Genomic DNA, 20,816 nt, shown 5'->3' on the forward strand with positions numbered 1-20,816 from the left:
TGAATTCCGAGTCTCTGCAAGCAATTAACAAGCTTTACACAACTTTTTCAAATCTTTAAAGCAGTGTTTCTAAAACATTTTTCAGTCAAGGCACCCTTTTTTAAATTTGTTAATCTTTAAAATTATGTTAATGTAAAAAACGAAGCTAATAGTTTTATATAAATCTGTAGCAGCCACACTCAAAGTTAGGCTGGATATACACCCTCAGTGTTTTCTTTTTCATATTTTTTTTTTTTTTATTCAATCTAAGGGTTGAATATTTAAAAAAGATTTTCCTGATGTTGATAAAGGGATCTCTCCCTTTGTGCTATTGTGTTTTGACATGGTGAAGGGGCTGTCAGAATACCAAGATCGAATGCAGCCATTGGCAGGACCATTAGACCAGCTTCTGTTGAACAGCCCTCGGTACACACAGAATAAAAGTCTTCTGGTTCCTGCTGATCCGGCTGATTTGTGATCTCTCTATACTCACAAAAGATAAATTCGCTGTAAACAGACAGGGAAAGTAGGTAATGAAAACACCCATGCAGGTTAGCTAATATAAAAGTATACAAAACTTTGATAACAGCAATATTTAAAAAAACCTTGAATAAGGTAAATTCATGTAAGAACACATTCCAACAGTGGGAAGACAGCGTTATCAGCCAGTTTACCCAATCCGGATATTGGCAGCCTATTGGATGCTTAGTGTGAATGAATTATTTGGTCTCTTTATCACAGGTAACTATTTAAATATCTAATCACCTTGAGTGAATGTCCTAATACTGTGACATTATGTCTTTTGTGTTTCGCTCATGGCTCCTAGAGGCATGTGTCCTTTACCAATAGGTTGCTGATATCCGGATCGGGTAAACGGGCTGATAATGTTGTCATCCCACTGTTGGTAGGTGTTCTTACATGTATTTATCTATTTAATGTTTAACTATTGCAGTAATCATTTTTTTTGTGTATACTTTTTTTTTTTTATGTTCGCTAAACTGCACAGGTGTTTTTCATTACCTTCTTTCCCAGCCTGTCCTTTTACTGCTGGTTTATCTTTCATGAGATTAACTGTTTAGTTAGCTACACTCCCACCAAAACTTTGAGACAGTGAGCTTTCTGAACTTTTCCGCTCCTCCCTTTTTTTTTTTTTTTTTCCCTCTATGGGTTTTTATGATTTTTGATCTCTCTATACCCTGCTTTTAGAGGTGATTTATTCTTCCAAAGCAAAAACACCTTTGCACACTAGTACTGACTAGTATTCCAATGTTTCTCTTCTGGGGCAGGGGAGGGACGAACAAGGATACTGTGCAGGCATCAGATGTCCCCCTTTATCAACTGATCACATCATTGGTTGTTGGGGTGACGGTAGCTGGAAGTTTGTAATAGTGCTGTAACTGAACCGCGATCCCACAATGTACTTGTGTGCTTCCATCAGAATATCTCTTCCTTCAGTCTTGAACATATCAGATATTCTAGCCACCCCCATACAAAACTGGCTGAGAATAGCTTGTATAAGATCTGGAACATTTATTGAACAAACTCCCACCAAATATATACCCCACCAGGTCAGGTGTCTGACAAAAAAATACACATTATTATAAGTGTAAACGCATGCCCACAGTGCACAATATGTGAGTTAATCAGCACAATCAACAATGTGTGGAAGACAGGTGGTTGAGCTGATGACATTAGCATCTGCCAGGAGTCTGACTGTGCGGAGCAGTCCCCTATTGGCAATAGGCAGCTTGGCCTTTAACATGGATCCTAGGCATAGCGTCCCAGAATCTGTGTGTCTTGGGGAGATGTGGACTTGAATCCAAAGTAACATTACTCTAAGGGTCCCCTTGGTATATACCCCACAAAGAGCAGTGCTCCCTCACAAGCCAGGGCCCATAGTCAGTAGGCAAGAGGCTAGCCTGCAGTCCCCTCCAAAATCCCCTGTGCTGAGTGAGTTTGTCACGGGTGCGCACTAAAAACCCTGTGGCTTTGTGTAACTAAAAGGCAGGCTTCATCCACATGTTGGCTTGTATACAAATTTTGGGCAGTTTTTAGGCATTTTGCCAAGTTACCTTGGTTGAAAAAGGCCACCTTAAAGCAGACGGTAATGATAGCGCTGGCTGTAGTTTTACCTTTTGACTACCAAGAGTGTGTTTTTACACATAATGGCAATCAGAAGAGATAAAATAAGCTCATGCCTAGTTCAATTTTTTTTTTTTTGGACTGCAATCATGAGTTAATTTTTTTAAAACAATCTGCTGGCTCTTTATTTCATGTAGAAGTGATCCATACTGCCCAATCTAGGTGGTGTATAGTTTCCAGGCTTGACAGTTTTCTCCTTGGAATCTGGTACCACAAATATCATTGTCAGTTGAGCATGAGGAAAGTTAGGAACATTCATTCCCACCTCTGATGGTCTAATGTCTTCATACAAGAGTGCTTGTCACCTTCACAGTCCTATTATGTACGGGGCTCGTCAAAAAAAAAAAAGTTAAAAATGTAAGCTCAAATAAATAAAAGAACATATGGAAACTATGTGCACTTAGGCACATGTGCGTATGTGAACATGAGCAATACAGAAGGCATTCCCAGGCAGGCCACAGAGAGAGTAATAACTAGGGCCATCCTTGATGCTTAACCCTCAACCGATGAGGTTTTCTAAACCCGGTGTAATTCTATTTGGTGTTTTTTATATTTTATAATACTTTTTTTTTTTTTTTTTATCTTGACTGTCAGTTCTACAAAGAAAAAATAGACTATATGTTGAGTTTGTGTGCACTAAAATTAGTTTTATTGTATTTTGGTACAAATATAAATAAACAATTTTTTCTCTTTAGTTCATTGACTGACACAGCTCCAGAATCTTCTTGAGTATTGGGTTTTGCTCCCCCCTACAGGAGTAGGACACTAGGCAGGAAAAAGCTTTACCACGCCTATGGGGCAGTCCCAGGGGGTATACTCCCACTTCCTGCTATAAGCATTCAGTTTTTTCTGCCTAGTCAGGAGTAAGGACCTGGTTCCTTGCTGGGATCTCTGGTCCTTGGATTTTTTCCTTTTTTAAATGGGATTATTTTTTTCTATTCCTGTGAGAACTACAATCAAATACTGGCGACAGACTGGATATTCTAGATCCTTAGGTCTCCCCAGTCCAGCCAGCGAGCGCGCGCTGGCCTGCAAGTTAAACGTCTTGCGAGGGCGCATACGATCTGGTCGCAGCCTGAGTCACAGCGTTCCTTCTGGCCGACATCTCCCCCATTTCGGTGCAGAGGTGATCTGTTTGGAGCGGTGCCCACCCACAGTATGGTAACTAGTTGCCCCCCTCCCCCTTGAGGGTTTTGGGGTGTGGACGTGGCCCCTCCCTGGGACAGTGAGACCCCCAGGTTCCCCTCCTTATCCTCAGCCCCTCTAGGGTCACTTTGGGTCCTCCGTACCACCTCACCCCCTCCCCTCCCTGGAGGTTGAGCTGGCTTTTGCCATGTGCTCTGAAGGGGGGCTTCCTTTGGGGCTGGTGCTGGCCGGTGTTCTCAGGGCACAAGGCGGGGGTTACAACACTGTCCTTCACCCTGGGGGTTAGTGACCTGGGCAGGGGGGTCCTAAGGGCTCCCGGCTGTTGTTGGGCTGGGGGAGCAGATGGGTTCACATCCGCGGCTCCGCGCCACACGGGTCTGGAACCGCCTGAAAATTTAGGCCGCGGCTTTGCAGGCCTACCGGCCGGATGCTGTTTAGGAGGCCCCAGTAAGGGTGGCTGAAGCCACCACCCTCCATTTGGCCATCTGCCCTCTCCCTTGTTGTTCCTGGGTGGTGGGCTTTGCGCCCAGGAGTGGGGAACCCACAGAAATTTAGGCCCCGGCCTACTGGGCCGTGTGGGCGTCTCCACGGGGGGGGGCCCCCTGTCAGTGTCCTGTAGCCCCCCGCCTTTCATTGGGATGGGATCTGTGCAGCTGGGCCTCCACCAAAACTTAGGCCACAGCTTTCGACCTACTAGGCCATGTGGCCAGCTTGTCGTGTTCCCTGGAGGGGGGGGGCACTTTGGGGTCGGTCACCTTTGTTAGATGACAGCATGCCACCATTATTGTGTAGGGCACCCCCCTTTAGCACTGCGTTGGCGAGCGGCCCTTTTTAAAGGGGCCATTTTTTCATGTGGGCTTCTATGGAGGGGCTTGGGGGAGGGCGACCCCCCCCCCTTTTTTTGTTTTTTCCGCCGGGTCCAGAAGTTGATCCATTCGTGGGCCCTGGGTCGGCGTCACCTTGCGGGATCTCAGTCGGTGACCCTCACCTGCCTGTTTTTGCGTCTATGTAACAATCCTAAAAAGGTTTCGGGGTGAGCTTAGTATGTAGTGACCCTACTGGGTCTACGTTCATGCACTTCGTGTGTTCTGATAGTGAGGATGATTCCTCTTCTACTGTAGCCGCGCATGAAACTGCGCTGGTGGATGCACTGATTATATCGGTGTGGGCAAGCTCCCCAGAAGCGGGAAAAGGTATCCCCTTTTTCCGCCTACTTTGACAAAATTGTCACAAGTCGGTAACCTAAACTCAATATGTCGGTGCCTAAGCATTTTCGCTAGACGGTATCCCTTTGAAGAGTCCCTGTTTAAAAAAGTGGACAGTCCCACCTCTGGTGGATTCTCAGGTTTCCAGGCTAAATAACTCCACTCTAATGATGAGTCCCCGGCTTTTAAAGACCCCTTTGACAGGAGAGCCGAGACTTTGGTCCCCTACATCTTTACTGTGGCTGGTTCGGTCCTTAGGCTAGTGTTCACCATAGCATTGGTGTCCCAGACTTTAACGGAGTGGACAAAGCTTTTGCTCCAGGATCTGAAGGGGGGAACAGCTTACCCCTGCCCTTGCGAGCTGGTGGACCAGTTGGTTCAAGGATTGCAGTTTGCCTGTGGTGCCTCTCTGGATGCGACTCCCTTGGTTTCTAGGCTTTCCGTGACAGCAGTGGTCCTTCGGCGCATGTTATGGCTGAAATGCTGATCTGCGGACCAGTCTTCCAAGAAAGCCTGATCTGTTCTCCCCTTTTTAGGGGATCGCCTGTTTGGATCTTCCTGGATGATATCATTAGGGGTTACAGGGGGGAAGAGTACTCTTCTTCCACCGGCTGCCAGGGCCAAGGAGTTTCGTCAGACATGGGCCCTTTTTTTTTTTTTTCTCGGCTCATTTTGCGGCATTTTTGTCTCTCGGGATCTCAAGGCAAAGGCTCCAAGTCTGTCAGGACCTCCTCCGCAGGTTCCAAGAGGACCTGGTCTGGTAAGCTGAGAGCGGGTTCATCCAGACCTGCAGACAAGCCCTCTTCTGTCTGAAGGGGCACCCTCACCCCTGTCTGAGATGGGGGGACGTCTTCGCTTCTTTCCGGACCCATGGACCTCTCTGATTCAAGACAGGTGGGTCCACAAGCTGATCTGGTCCGGCTACAAGATCGAGTTTCAGTCTTATCTTTCAGTGAAGTTTCTTCCTTCCCATCTGCGTTTGTCCCCAGACCACCTGTGGGGTCTCTGCGGAGCGATGCAAGACTTCACACTACAAGGATGCTGCTTTTGGCCGGAAAGTTTTGCAGGCCGCCGTTTGAGAGGACTAGTCCTCTTTGAGGGTGTGTATTTTTTTTTTTTTTTTTCAGGTGAGCTCCAGTTGTTCCTGGTTGAGCTCCATGTTACCTGGTTGGCTAGGTTTAACCTTTTTGGGAATTTTTTTCTGCTGTTTTTTACAGCCCCTCATGTTTAACACTGCTTTGGGAGGTCCCAATGGTCAAGAAGATTCTGGAGCTGTGTCCATCATTGAACAAAATAGAAAATTGGATTTTTGTCTTACCCTAAAATCCCTTTCTCTGATATTAATTGAGGGACACAGCACCTGCCCCTCTATGGAGTTGGGTTATTTTTCTTCTGACACTGCTTGCAACTAAACTGAATGCCTATAGCAGGAAGTAGGATTATACCCCATGGAACTGCCCCATAGGCGTGGTAAAGCTTTTTCCTGCCTAATGTCCTACTCCTGTAGAGGGCAGCATAACCCAATGGTCAAGAAGAATCTGGAGCTGTGTCCGTCAATGAACATCAGAGAAAAGGACAAAAATCCAATTTATTTTTTTGTGTGTGCTGGTTTCTTTCAGATAAATTAGTCCAGCTGCTAAAGGGTTAAACACTCCAAGGGCTTTCATGAAAGCTGCTCAGATGTTGACAAATGCTTGCTGAAGCTGGTGCTGTTTGGACTGTAGTTAATAAGAACACCGAACAATAATCTTGTGATTAGGGGATGTAGAGTACATTTTCCTGAGCTAACTTGAGTGGATATGGTTTTCCTCTTGCATCCATAAAATTTATATGCCATTTTTTAGCTTCCCCGTTTTTCCAAGTTTTTACATTCACAGGTTTGTATCGGGGTTGCACTGATACCGGTATTGGTGCCGATACTAAGCATTTGCATGAGAATCGGTACTCATGCATATGCACCCGATACCTGAAACCAATACTTTCAGGCGTGGTTCTTTCAGCTGTCAGCGGGATTCCCCCCACTGAAAGCTGAAGTGTTAAAAAAAAAACCTCAATTATCGGTTGTTAGAGTTCGACTGCAGCGTCCTTGCCAACTGATGACTCATTCAGCTGTCAGTGGAGTTCCCCTGTTGACAGCTGAAGTGTTAAAGAAGTCAAGCAATTGGAGCTGTCAAAAAAAAAAAGCAATAGGGCACTGTTTATCAACAACATTGCTCAGCTGAAACGAGGATAAAAAAACATTTTCTTTTTGTATTTTCTGTTTCTTCATCTACAGATTAGAGTTGAACCTAGATTTGCAGATAAAGTCAGTTTAAAGCAAACTGTCTAGTAAAAAAAAAAAAAAAAAAAGAAATATATATATATATATATATATATATATATATATATATATATATATATATATATATATATATATATATATATATATATATATATATAAATTTTTTTTTTTCATTTTTATTAAAATGTCCCTCTGTTTAACCCATAATTAACCCTTAATTTACTCTAATCCGCTTTGATTAACTCCTTATTCTCCTCCATTTAATTATTTTCCTACTGATTTTTTTTTTCACTTCTATTTTATAAACCAGGGGTATTGAATTAAAATTCATGGAGGTCCGATTAGCAAAATTTTCTTCCAGCAGAGGTCCAGATTGCATTTTTGCGTGATGACTCGGATTCTTTACATCACAGCCCAGGTGTGCAGGCACGACAGCCCATTCATTTGAATGGGCTGTTGTGTCTGTGTTTTCTGCTGGGAAAAGGCCCTGGCACCTTTTTAAAAACGCTGTCGCATTGAAACTGCATGGCGCGTATGTACCATGCAATTTCCATGTGTGGGAAACCGCACCTTGTATTTCATTGCATTTAAGAGTCAATTGTACCCTGCACGTTTTCTGTGCAGCTGCTTATCCCCCTTTACATCACCACTCACAGCACTGTCCCCCTTCACATCACCACTGTCCCCCCCCCCCCCCACACACACAGCACTGTCCCCCTTCACATCACCACTGTCCCCCCCCCCCCCCCCCCCCACACACACACACACACAGCACTGTCCCCCTTCACATCACCACCCCCCCCCACACACACACAGCACTGTCCCCCTTCACATCACCACCCCCCACACACACACACAAAGCACTGCCCCCTTCATATATTCCCCCATCAGCACTGTCCCCTTCATATATCCCCCCCATCAGCACTGTCCCCTTCATATATCCCCCCCATCAGCACTGTCCCCTTCATATATCCCCCCCATCAGCACTGTCCCCTTCATATATCCCCCCATCAGCACTGTCCCTCTTGCATATCCCCCCAACAGCACTGTCTCTCTTTACATCACCCCCCCACCCCCCCCACACACACACACCACTGCTCCCTTATATCACCCCCACAGACCTGCCCCTTTGCATCACCCTCACACACATACATAGCACTGCCCCCCTTTACATCAACACAGACCACTACCGTCTTAACATATCACCCCCACAGCATTGCTCCCCTTTACATGAAACACCACACTACCCCCCCCCCCCCTACACATGACCCCTGCTCCCCAATCAAACTTCACAGCCCTGTCCTCCCTTCACTCTCCTACCTTACACAGAGCGGAGAGCAGGAGGCGGGACAATCTCGAGGAAGACAGAGGAACAGCAGCGCTGCATGCATAGAGGCAGCCGACTGTGTGCCTCCCAGCCAATCACCTCCCGCCTCCCAGCAGCCAATCACCTTCCGCTTCCCAGCAGCCAATCACCTCCCGCCTCCCAGCAGCCAATCACCTTCCGCCTCCCAGCAGCCAATCACCTCCAGCCTGAAATGCTAATTCAGGCAGCTGCCTCCCTCCATTCAATGCCGGTCCCGCCCCCAGTCTCAGTCCCGCCTCCTGCCATCCGCCCTGCTCTGCTAATGACAGCAGCAGAGACAGGGAAGAAATCCAGCAGCTGATGGCGGCGGTCCTGATGGAGCAGCAGCGCGGGCCGGAGACGGCCCGCGGGCCGCCATTTAGTGATGCCCGTTATAAACGATTAATAATTAAAACTTTTTTTCTTTGCTTTGTTAATATTTTTACACCTTTTTAATAATATATTTACAGGTTTCACATTAAAAAAACAAAATGTAAAAAAAAAAAAAAAAAAAAAAAAGTTGCAATTGGCATTGACCAGTATTAAAAAAAAAAAAAAAAAAGTATCGGTACTCGTAAAATAAAAAAATAAAAAAAAAAATTGTATCCATGCATCCTTAGTTTGTATGCATCCACTACCCCCCCCCCCCTTTGCTCAACATCCTAATAGAGCAATTCTGTCAGGGCTCTTGAATTTAATTTTGAAAATATTAATATAATTTATCATGCATTACCTTTTCTACTTTCCATTAGATTGCTAAAGATTTTTTTTTTTTACATCTTCAGATTCTGCAACGTTTGAGTAATTGGAATAATTTACAGTTATGTTTGTATTTTGCTTATCTAGTCTCAAGTGGCAACGACTTCTGAGAAAGAATTAACGTGTGTAACTACGCCAGCATTAACACACAGGCTGCCAACTCCAGCCTCCCTGAAATCCTTTACTGTACAGGTGGGTCACTGTATAGCGCCTTTGAACCATAAAATAAAGCCTAGTTCACAAGGTCCTAATCTGGAGTTCTATGTATTAAAGGGATATTTTGCTTTATACATAGAAACTAAATTGTATAAAAATGTTGGAGCCCCCTAAAGCTCTTGACATATTGTTCAAGAATGCTCAACAAATTCTGGAACCCTTAACTTGCAAAGCACCCACCTCCTAGGGATGTCCTTTGTGAATGGCACTTCTATTTTCTTTTGGTCTCTTTCCAGGTTTTTAGTGTTCCTTCATCATGATTGACAGGACTCGGATGTCATAACTCCTGTGCATAGGAGTTCCTTTGTCCTGGTACAAAATCATGCCAAGATTTTGCACGGAACTGTGCATGCACAGCTCAGTGTACCATTAGAAAATAAATGCTGTCAGAGAGAAGTAATTCTGGCAGAAAAGACATACAGAGGCTGTCAGCATTTCCTGCACAACGCACATAAGTCCTGCTTTAAACATTATTCACTTCAACACACTCTGGCTGATTAATCTTGGGTTTGAATTTGATGGGAAAGGGGTTAGTTAGCTGACCATATCTCTATCATTTGCCAATTTCCTTCTGAGATGAGGCCTGTTTAAGGGATGTTTCTGTTGTGGTTGATCATGGCCTATATGTTTATGTAAAGAAATATTGCTTACCATGCTCACCTGTGGTTACCTTATTGCTTAACTGCTTTCAAATGGTTAAAAAGTTGAAATGCATATTTGGGGACTGTTTTAACGCCACAGAATTTTTAATTCTGTTTAGCCAGTGTTATGTTCCAGGAAACCCTGCCAGATGATATAGCACAGTCCTGGAACTCACTGCTGAGTATACTGCAGTTAGGCAATGTAGCCCAGTCCAGGACCTCAGCCAGACACTGAACCGTAACGGAGCAGTAACACTCTTAGATCAATCATGCCTGTGCTCTCCCCTCCTCTAAGCATTTTCCCTGTCATTAGGGCCTTGACTTAAAGTCCTCTCCCATGTACTCTTGTGTTCTACTATTCATAGAATTACAGGCAGCCAATCTTAAGTCAGAGTAGGTGCTCATGCTGGTTCTATCTAAAAACACATTTTGCAAGTACAGCTTCACCAATTGTTTAAACAGTTATGATTACTGATTTGTCAACCAGTCCCGTACTATTTTAATCTTGCTTGGATTTGATTGATCATTTTGTTGTTTGGAAGTGTAACTCCAGGGTCACCCATCCTCTCGCTTTCCAGATAAGCTCAGATCCCTCAATGTACATTGAAGTAGAAAATGAAGTCCGGGTAGTTGCTGGATCAAAGCTTAGCCGGCTCAAATGTAATCGGGAAGGAAAGGAGTGGGAGACTGTAATGGCTAATCGAATCCTTGCAGTAGCTGGAAGCAAGTATGTGTTTCATGACTTCTTAACATTTGTGTGTATTAATGTGCGTGTGTGCAAATAACCTCTTCAAATATTTTCTCTCATTCTGCAGTGAGGTAGTCTGTGTGGCTTGTGAAAAGCGAATGTTGTCCATGTTTTCTAGTAGTGGAAGAAGAGTATTCCCACCTATCATCATGCCCTCCCCTATTTCCACATTGCAGTGTACAGGTTATTATGTCATGGCACTTACAGCTGCTGCTGCTCTGTCTGTCTGGTAGGTACAAAAAGTTATACTGGTTTCAGCAGTCTGTTTATCTGGGTAGTGAAAAGCTACATTAGTTAGTAAATGGTATTACAAAAAATTGATTGAATTTTAATTCATTGTGTAAAAAAATGGGGGTATTCGTTAAAGGGTAACTCCACTTTTGTTGAGAAAAAAACATTCCCCTGTGGGTGATCCATGTGCATTTCAGGGATGTTAACAAACAGTGTTGCAGAGTCCTACTTTGTGGTGTTCTGAAGAAATAGCTGTTTTTCTGTGTCCATGTGCCGAGTGAATTTGTACAAAAGTGATTTTAGAATTATCAATCAGTTGCTGCACCAGCAGGGCTCTAAAGGGGAAAGTAGCAGGATCTGCATCCTTTTAAACGTGATTTCACTTTGGGAGTATTTCACCAAAAATTACATTTGGGTTGCAGAAGTTGCCCAAAAACTGACTTCTAGCTTAGCGCAGACTTCTGGAAAAATCTGTAAGTGAATCACACAGACAGGACTTTTCTGGGGGGCGTTCTGTGTACAAAATGCCTCCAGGTAGCCATATTGCACCACATTTTATAAAAAATGAAGGGCTGCAGATTGAAAAGGAAAGGTATCCCCCCCCCCCCACAAAAGTGGGGTTACCCTTTTTATATAATTAAAACACTGGTTAACTAGTTTTTTTTCCCACTAGTGCCATTAAATGTTAAGTCTGAATAGATTTATTTTTCTATCTTTCCAGGGATGTCCAGAACCAGGTAGTTGTTGTAAAGGATGAGTCTTTACAGCCCATTTTATCAGGTAATGAATGATCCTAATGTAAGCATATGTTAAAAGAACACTCTCCCTTTACCTTGATACCATACCTTCTCTATAGATGGACTACATATCTGTATGATTTCTTTAAATCCCAATTCACAAGGATGCCTAACTCACTTTATTTAGCCTGTTCTGCAAATGGTGATATTTTACCACTACAAGTGCTGTTAATAACTTCTTGGGGAACATTTATTAATTCTGGCACACATCAAGGCAGTACTTAGTAGAAGCAGCAAGACTGAATATACAGCTGATTTACGGCAAGGTTAGAGGTTGAGTCAAATCATAAATCTGTCATGGACCTTTTGAAAATCTGTCTTTCTTGGTTTTCCAGTATTAAAGGTTTAAATCGGAACCCATAACCACTTGATAAAAAAAAATGTTATTTAGCAAGGAATGTACATTCCACATTATTATGCTACCAAAATTAGTGCATGCAGTAAATTGCCTCCGGCATTGCTCCTGTTTCTTTATGCCAGAAGCTGCAATTTTGCTGAAGCCCAGAGCCCCTGAGCAGAAGTAAATCCTAAAGCAAAAGTCAACCCATCGATTTAACGGTTTAAAAAAAAAAAAAAGATACATTCCTGGATTCCCGGGTTTGCTAACTGTCACATTTGCTTGTTTCCTCAACCAAACTATCAAATGGCTAGTGTCCTATCTGATGTGCAACACCATGGCAGTTGTAGATCAAACAGAAGCAGCTTCCTTGCCTGTAAATGATAGGATGACCTAATTCTACTTTTAGGCTGTTAGCAGATCGACCTCTACAAACTTGGCAGTGCCTAAAAATAGAGAGCAACTGAGCATGTGCAGAGAAGGGGGAGACGGCGTATTACTGGACTTAAACCACTTCCTGTCCACGCTATAGCCGAAAGACGGCTACAGTGTGGACCTTAATTTCCGAGAGGGTATCCATGTACGTCCTCCTACGCTTTGAGCTGCCTGCGCGTTCCCTCTGTGATCAGCGAGTCCATGAGACTCGGCTGATCAAAGATCTGAGTAAGGGGCCGATCCCAGCTCCTTACCACGTGATCAGCTGTCACATGATGTAAACAGCCGCTGGAGATCAGCTTTTTTTTTTTTCTCCTCATGCTGACAAAAAAGCCGATCACCGTCTGCTGTTAGAGGGACATCTGTCCCGAAGAGGAGAGGATAGTCTGTGCCCACCAGCGCCATCTACCAGTGCAGATCAATGCCACCTATCAATGCCCACCAGAGCCGCCCACCAGAGCCAGCTATCAGTGCTGAATCAGTGTCACCTACCAGTGCGTATCTTGGCCATCAGTACCACTCATCAGTGCCCATCAGTGTCGCCTATCAGTGCAGCCTATCAGGGCCCATCAGTGCCGCCTCATCAGCACACATCAATGAAGGAGAAAAATTACCTGTTTGCAACATTTTATAACTAACTATTAAAAAAAAAACTTTTTTATTCTTTTTTTTTTTTTTTCTGCAAAAAACCCAGTAGTGAATGAATACCAACAAAAGAAAGCTATATTTGTTTGGAAAAAAATGATAAAAATTTCATTTGGGTACAGTGTTGCATGACCACGCAATTGTCATTTTAAAGTGTGACGGCACTGAAAGCTGAGAATTGGCCTGGGAGGGAAGGGGGTTTAAGTGCCCAGTAGGCAAGTGGTTAAACAGTATAGGCACTTATTTTTTATGTTTTACATGCAAAAGGGGCCAGCTTGAAGTGATCTGGCAGGACTTATTGTCTGACAAAAGCGTCACTTTAAAGCCTGGTACACAATATATGTTTTACAGGATTGAACGGAAAAAAAAAAACTCCACTCCGGTCAGAGCCGCTGTACTCACTATGCAAAGTAAAGGCCCGTACACATGATAAGAAAATCTGAAGGGAAATTTTGTCCGACCGATTTTCGGATTGTTAGTATGGTGCTTTCGACAGCCGACTCCGACTTTTCGGCCGAAAAAATCCCGATGTGCAGGCTTTGAAATTTTTATCGTCCGTCAACACAACATCCGATTTTCGTCTCGGTACAGTTTTCGACGGAAAAAAAAGAGCAAGACTAGGCATGCTCAGAGACGAAAGAACACATACAAACAAATCCAACACATGACATCATCACTTCTGAAGTAGAATTCTGTCGTATGGGAAAATTTGTATGAAAATAACCTCTTCACTTTCCACATCAGACTAGCATGCCACAAAAAACGGACAACAGAACGTTCGATAATCTGCTCGTGTGTACGGGGCTTAAGTACAGCGATTTGCCCCATGAAGCTATTGTGTTCTGATGGGGGGGGGGGGCGGCCAAACGACCAGCTTCTGTCAGACCATCATACACACGGGCCGACATTTTGCCTGTGTGTACTTGGCTTAAGTGAGAGGCAGCCTGATTTTAAACAAAGTGTTGCTAATTTTACTTGATAAAGGTGTGTTTTTTTTTTTTTGTTTTTTGTTTTTTTTTTTTAACCCGGCCATTGTCTACCGACATTCGGCTCGTGTGTACAGGGCTTAACCTTAGCTTCAAATAAGGGAGAGATAGGGTGCTTCTGTCAGGGAATAGCCTCAAGTGGACTGTACCAAAGTACTTTCACATTATCAACATCAGGGCTAAGGAGGGGAGGAAAGACTGAAAAAGCACTTGCAGCAGCACTTCTGGAAGCGGTAGAAGCTCTGGTGAAAATAAGGAAGACCAAAGGCACTTCTAACTGCAGTAATTAGGAGTATTTAATCATAAAAAATGGTTAAAAACACTTACAAGATAGTTGATCAAATGAGCATAGCAGTCAGCCGGCAGCTGTGACAGTAGAGGGAGAAGTGAGGATGCAAGAAGGCCTAGGGACTTCTGGAACGCATAGACTGGAGCTGACGTCAACGCGTTTCAGAGCATGCACAATTCGCTCCTTCCTCAGACCTTCAAGGAGTGTTTTTAAAATGTTTTTTTATGATTAAATACTCATAACTACTGCACTTGGATGCATATTCTTTTACTTTAACCCTAGCTTCAGGCTAGTGATAACTGGGAGTTTCAATAGCGGTCTATGAAGGAAAACTGAAAAAAAGCCATTTGAGGTTGTAATAAAATCATTTATGAAAAAATAAGGCTTTTTTTTAAAAGATAAAGGTTTCCTTCTCATGAAAAAAAATAATCGCATCTTGATGACCTTTATTTGTGAAAAAATTAGCCCTGGTTCACACTATAAAAAATCAAAAGCGCGCCAGATCAGCCTGGATAAAACAGCACTGTTTATTCAAAGACACACTTGCATGTAAAAAAAAAGGCCTGATGGAGGAGGCAGGACCTCGTAAATATATCGTGATAAGTGAGTGCGCTGATAACTCAAAAGCTGCTACCTGAACTGTGTGTAGTGTAAATAGAAATGAATAAATAGGTGCGCTAAATGATAAAAAAAATCACAATGTGTACATAACAAATATGCAAAACAAATATATATATATATATATATATATATATATATATATACAAAATGTGCTTTTATCAAATAAGGACCAAGGTGTCCAAAAAGTGATCTTCCACAATGACGTGAATAAAACCACGTGTATGGAGTGCACAAAGTGAAACAACAAAGTCCCAAAATTCCTGAAACAATCAAATCCAAATGGTGCTCTCAATTAAAAGCTGTGAAGTCAAATGAAAACTCAAAGTGCTGTGTCTGGTGCTCGTGACTGAAGATCCCGCCACCAAAGGGCTTGCCTCCTTACCAGAGATATTATATAAGTGGTCAGAAATTTCCACTACTAGGATGGCAAGAAGGAGATATCTCAGAATAAGTCACCCCCGTGGTAAGATAAAGATGGCCTCTTACCAACTTCTGGGATAAAACATGCACAGACAAAATCCACTGCTGCGAACTTCATGTATGGATCAATTGTCAGACGATGCAATCCCGCTCCTGCTATCGGTTCCTTAATTCTTATGGCTTCCACAAATAAACATGTGTGGGGCAAAGAAAGAAGACCATAGCATAATACTCCAAGTACCCCGTTAGAGAGGAGGCGTGTCGCGCCGCCACGTGACGTCACACACAAGCCCGGTCTGCAGCCGGGATCTGTGTAACACTACTGCATACTATGCTCGCATCCCCTGTTTAAATGTAAGTGCAACACCTTTCTTATTAAACATATACTTGGGGTATTATGCTATGGTCTTCTTTCTTTGCCCCACACATGTTTGTTTGTGGAAGCCATAAGAATTAAGGAACCGATAGCAGGAGCGGGATTGCATCGTCTGACAATTGATCCATACATGAAGTTCGCAGCCGTGGATTTTGTCTGTGCATGTTTTATCCCAGAAGTTGGTAAGAGGCCATCTTTATCTTACCACAGGGGTGACTTATTCTGAGATATCTCCTTCTTGCCATCCTAGTAGTGGAAATTTCTGACCACTTATATAATATCTCTGGTAAGGAGGCAAGCCCTTTGATGACGGGATCTTCAGTCACGAGCACCAGACACAGCACTTTGAGTTTTCATTTGACTTCACAGCTTTTAATTGAGAGCACCATTTTGGATTTAATTGTTTCAGGAATTTTGGGACTTTGTTGTTTCACTTTGTGCACTCCATACACGTGGTTTTATTCACGTCATTGTGGAAGATCACTTTTTGGACACCTTGGTCCTTATTTGATAAAAGCACATTTTGTATATATATATATATATATATATATATATATATATATATATATATATATATATATATATATATATATATATATATATATATAATTTTTTTGCATATTTGTTATGTACGCATTGTAAATTTTTTATCATTTAGCGCACCTATTTATTCATTTCTAGGACCTCGTAAATGCCTTGTGGCCCTCCCCCCTTCTGTCCGTCCTGGTCCCCTGTCAGCAGTGTTGTGAAGGCTTGAGACACTGCCACCATTCCACTCTTGCTGCAAGTCTCTGCCTGTGCTCTCCAGCCATTGTCCAGTCTATTCTGACAACCGTAGTTGTATTCCTGCATGCTCTTACACTCACCACTGGAACATGGGATCAGAGTTTTACATGTAACTGTGTCTTTGAATAAATAGTGCTGTATTTATCTGGCGCCCTTTCCATTTTTTACATGTCCATGTGGGATTCCCTGATCTTTCTCGAGGAGCTGCCAGTGACTGTGATTATCCACATCTCCTAGCCAATCTCTCATCTATATTTGGACTGCTTTAAGTCATGCTCCATCATGCACTGAGTGCTGAATGGCTTGTATTTGCGGTTTTTGGACTGGTTTATACTATACCATGCATTTTGATTCACACAGGAACCACAACGCATTCCTGCACAATTCACATGCGATTCCGTGTGGTGTGTTTTGAAGCCATTCATGTTGAATGGGCTCAAATCGCTCCAAAGAAGTGCAGGCACCTTTTTTGTGCCACGCCACAACTGTTTTGCATGGTTGTTTTGTACCATGTGATCCAGTGTGGGCAAACGGCGCAGAGTTTTCGATCCTCTTGGGATGTCAATAAATTTGTGTGGACACCAGCAGCGGATTGCAAACACAGTGCAATTGCAATGTGGGAAATGCGTAGGGATCGCTGCATTTCGCACACCGTTTATTTCTGAACCTATGTTCATTCATCTTTGTGATGTAAAGGAACAGGCTGAATACTTGCCTATCCAATGGGCAGTGATGTAATTTTTCCTGGAAGAGTCCTAGATACCACTGCTATCTCACAATCTGGGTTGTACTGATCAGTGTCCCTGGCCACAGTTTCCTCCTGGTGACCCCTATGTCACAATAGGACATAGGGGTTATCAGGAAGATAAGATTCGTTGGGAAAGAAACAAGGTTGCTTCAAAAAATGTTGAATGATAAGCTCATCCAAAACTAGTATTTCAGTTTTGGATGAATGAGTGACTTCACCCAAGTTCCAACATCTCTATTCTAGCCACCACTAGTTGAACTGTTCCTATTCATTATGGTCCTGACTCCTGAAGACTTCATATTTTGTCTTCTGCCAGGGCTGGAAACTCTTATCATAGAGATACATCCCTTAAGCTGGCAAAACATATAAAGGATTCAGCTGGGCTGAACAAGAGAAATCCATAGATAACCTCACCCATACGAAACTGGGTTAATTGAGGAATCTCCCATTATCGGCTACCAGGATACCCAAACAGTGACTGCAACTGATTGGCTGCAGCAGGGCCACCCATGGCACATAAGTTGAGCCTTGTATGGTCAGCTTTACATTTATGAAAAAAAAAACAGATCATTTAGTATCCACCTGTAACTGAAAGATGGAATGTGCCATTGTTTTGATGGTAATTGATATTGATGACATGGGTTTATTTATTCACATCTTGATTCTAGGAAATGATATGACAGTTACTCAGACGATGCTTACCCAGAGAGGTATACCTGTGCTGAGCTTGTCCAATGGCAAAGCGTATTGCTTTCATCCTGCACTTTCCACATGGTAAGAAATTAAGTTGTAAATAATTGCATCTATATTATGTGTATGCTGTGCATACGTTGTTTGGTAAAATGTACTACAGAAATTAAAGTTAATGATTTTGTAACAAGAATTAGATTATCTTTAAGGCTGTCTTTTATGATTTTAATTAATTGAAGTTGCTTTAATCTGCAGTAATCCTGGATTGATGAGGAGGTTTTTTATAACCGAGCAGATACCAACTCCAAATACAGGCTATGGTATCCTACTGTATGATCTGCATAACACTGCAGAGAACACTTTTTATATAATAGGAGAACCTGTATATGCCTGACTTTTACAGATCATGTGATTTTGCTTTTCTCCTCTCAGAACTAGGGAATCCAAAGGATGGAAAAAGCTAATTGGTAAAAAAAAAAAAAAAAGCAGATTGCCTTTGTTTTGTTTCTAAAGCATTCATACTGCTCCTTTTATAACTAGGTACAAATGAGTATAGGTAGTAGCCTGTTTCCCATTTTCTGCCCTCTTTTTAGTTTACAGTTTTGCAGCTGGCTTAAGTTGTATTACATGTTTAATCCAAGCAATATGGCACCCGAATACTAGTCTGATAATCCTGAATTGCTGCATTAATTAGTAGGAGACTTTTTAATGGTGCCCAAGTCCTAAAAACCTCTTCTCAGTTATTGGCAAAGCAAATTTAGATTTCAATATGTTTAATAAATTTGCAAGAAAAAAAGACCCAAAGATGCTTACAGTTAACAACCATAGTATAAGATAACCTAGAATAACACTAAACAATCGGCAAAGCAAATTTAAAAGACATAAAAGCTATTACAACACAAGATTTTATAAAAAGCTCAACAATATTTACTACACTGTAGCAAGGTGCAAACAGTTTCATAAAGATACTATCCTGTACACTATATAACAAACCACTAGTATAGGACATTGATTGTTTAAAAAAATCATCATGAGGGTATGTAATATTTGTAATCAGTCCTTCCAGATCATATCACCTAGAGTCTAGCATTGTAGGCCACATGCACACTGGGGCCTTCTAAACACTTTTCTCCTGACAGGAGAAAAGCAGCTGCAAAGATGCTTCTAAGCTGCGTTTTTTCAAGCGTGCATGAGCGTTTATTAATTTCTTTGGCAAGAAAATGAATTTATTATGGAAATAAATTAAAGGCAACAAAGTGCCTACAGTACAGTATTTATAATTGTAAGGCAGAAGATAGCTGCCTTCACAAACCTTGCACCTCCCTGCAGTAATTATTTGACCCACAGGAATTTATTAAAATTCAACAACCAAATAGGAGAAGCCGGGTTTCCAGTTTACGGAAGTGCTTGATACATGATGATAAACTGTTAGAATATGTGCGAATAGCTAATAATTGACAATATGCCCTGTATTCGCCTACAGCAATCCACTCTATAAATGCAAAATTCTGTTATTTAAAAAAAAAGTGTGTGCCCAAAGAAATACCTTTTTTGAGCAAAGAACCACCTATCGACAGCTTTTCTTTCTACAACAGGAACTTGGTATCCGACAAGCAAGATTCCTTGGCGCAGTGCGCAGATTATAGGAACTGTTTGACCTCGCAGGATGCCATATTGTGCTCTGGACCACTAGCCATAGTTCAAGGACGAGCGTCTAAGTAAGTTTATCTTGAAGCTTTTTGATCTTTCATGTTAAGCTGGCCATACATATAAAAATATGTGCCTTCTGGTCATTTTGGGGTCAGTCTATACAATCTGACCTTTTGAAAAACCTTGTTGAAGTTACTGACTGTTTGAGGAACAAATTTAAAACTTGCACAACAATGCCATTCTTAGGTAATTAAGTATAGAAAATCAATTTTCTATACTTAATCACTTGATTATTTATTGTATGTGGTGATACTACAAAAAAATTGGCTGCCTTTTACCCTGCTCCACACAGTCATTAATATTCTTATCTACTCACTCACTGGTTAGCGCATTGGTTCATTATACCTATCTAATGCCATTCTTAAGTTACTGCTGTAATGAGATATAGGGATTTTTGGTTGATCCGTAAAATTATTTTCTTGAGTACATCACAGGACACAAAGAAGTTAACAGTCATAACTGCATGGCTTATACTGCTACCTTCAGGTGAATGGACACTGGCCAGGTAAAGACAGGAGTTCCTGCCAAGGCATAACCCCTCCCAGTTATGCTAAACATCAGTTTAAGCCTTCTTGCACACAGGGGTAAAGGGAAGGCAAAGAGTAGAGAAAACCGATCCCAAGGAGTCACCACAGTATCCACCACCATGGCCAGCGGATCCATAGTGCAGAACACAAACCTATCCAGTTGGTTGTTAAATCTGGATACTGAGAATGTGAAGCTGTGCCCAAGACCAGGTCCTTTTTTTTTTTTTTTGAGCCACGTGACTTGTCCCTCCTTCATGATTGATATGTGCCATCGCTATTGTATTGTCCAACAGCACTTTCAAGGAGACCGAAGATAGACTTGTTCATGATGGTCAGATGAATCCTTTAAAGTTTTAGAATGTTGATCAGAAATATTTGCTACTCTGAAAACCACGTTGCCTGAAGAGAAAGGTTCTGATGAGCCCCAGCCAAACAGGATGGCATCCCCAGGACCTTCCAGCGCAGTGGGGAGAAGCTTTTTCCTGTCACCGGCATGTGCGTTGGTTTCCACCATTCCGGAGATGGTCTTGTCTTAGGGGGGCCAGGCGCATTGGCTGATACAAGGACTCCTGACACTTGATCCATGCCGCCAGGAAATTAAGCTGCAGAGCTCTGGAGTGAAACTGTGCATAGGAGACCACTTCAAAGGTGGCTACCATCTTCCCCAACACCCTGATGCAGATCGCCTTGGGTACGACCATCCTTCCCATAGAGTGCTCGAATCTTGGCCAATCCCTGCTGAGTTGGCTGCGATCC

The 20,816-nt window shown here is 42.5% G+C and overlaps 1 protein-coding gene across 1 annotated transcript in view; it reads left to right on the forward strand.

The window, feature by feature from the left end:
• HIRA (histone cell cycle regulator) overlaps positions 1-20,816 on the forward strand; it is a 57,450-nt gene that overhangs the window by 29,411 nt on the left and 7,223 nt on the right. Inside the window, exons 17-22 of the mRNA XM_082243315.1 lie at positions 8,945-9,049; positions 10,293-10,441; positions 10,530-10,691; positions 11,415-11,473; positions 17,802-17,907; positions 19,419-19,541. Of these exons, the coding sequence (XP_082099441.1) occupies positions 8,945-9,049; positions 10,293-10,441; positions 10,530-10,691; positions 11,415-11,473; positions 17,802-17,907; positions 19,419-19,541 (704 nt within the window). The remainder of the gene's footprint in view (positions 1-8,944; positions 9,050-10,292; positions 10,442-10,529; positions 10,692-11,414; positions 11,474-17,801; positions 17,908-19,418; positions 19,542-20,816) is intronic.

The sequence above is a fragment of the Pelophylax lessonae genome, assembly GCF_965119305.1.
Source record: "Pelophylax lessonae genome assembly, chromosome: 1".
NCBI classification, from domain to species: domain Eukaryota; kingdom Metazoa; phylum Chordata; class Amphibia; order Anura; family Ranidae; genus Pelophylax; species Pelophylax lessonae.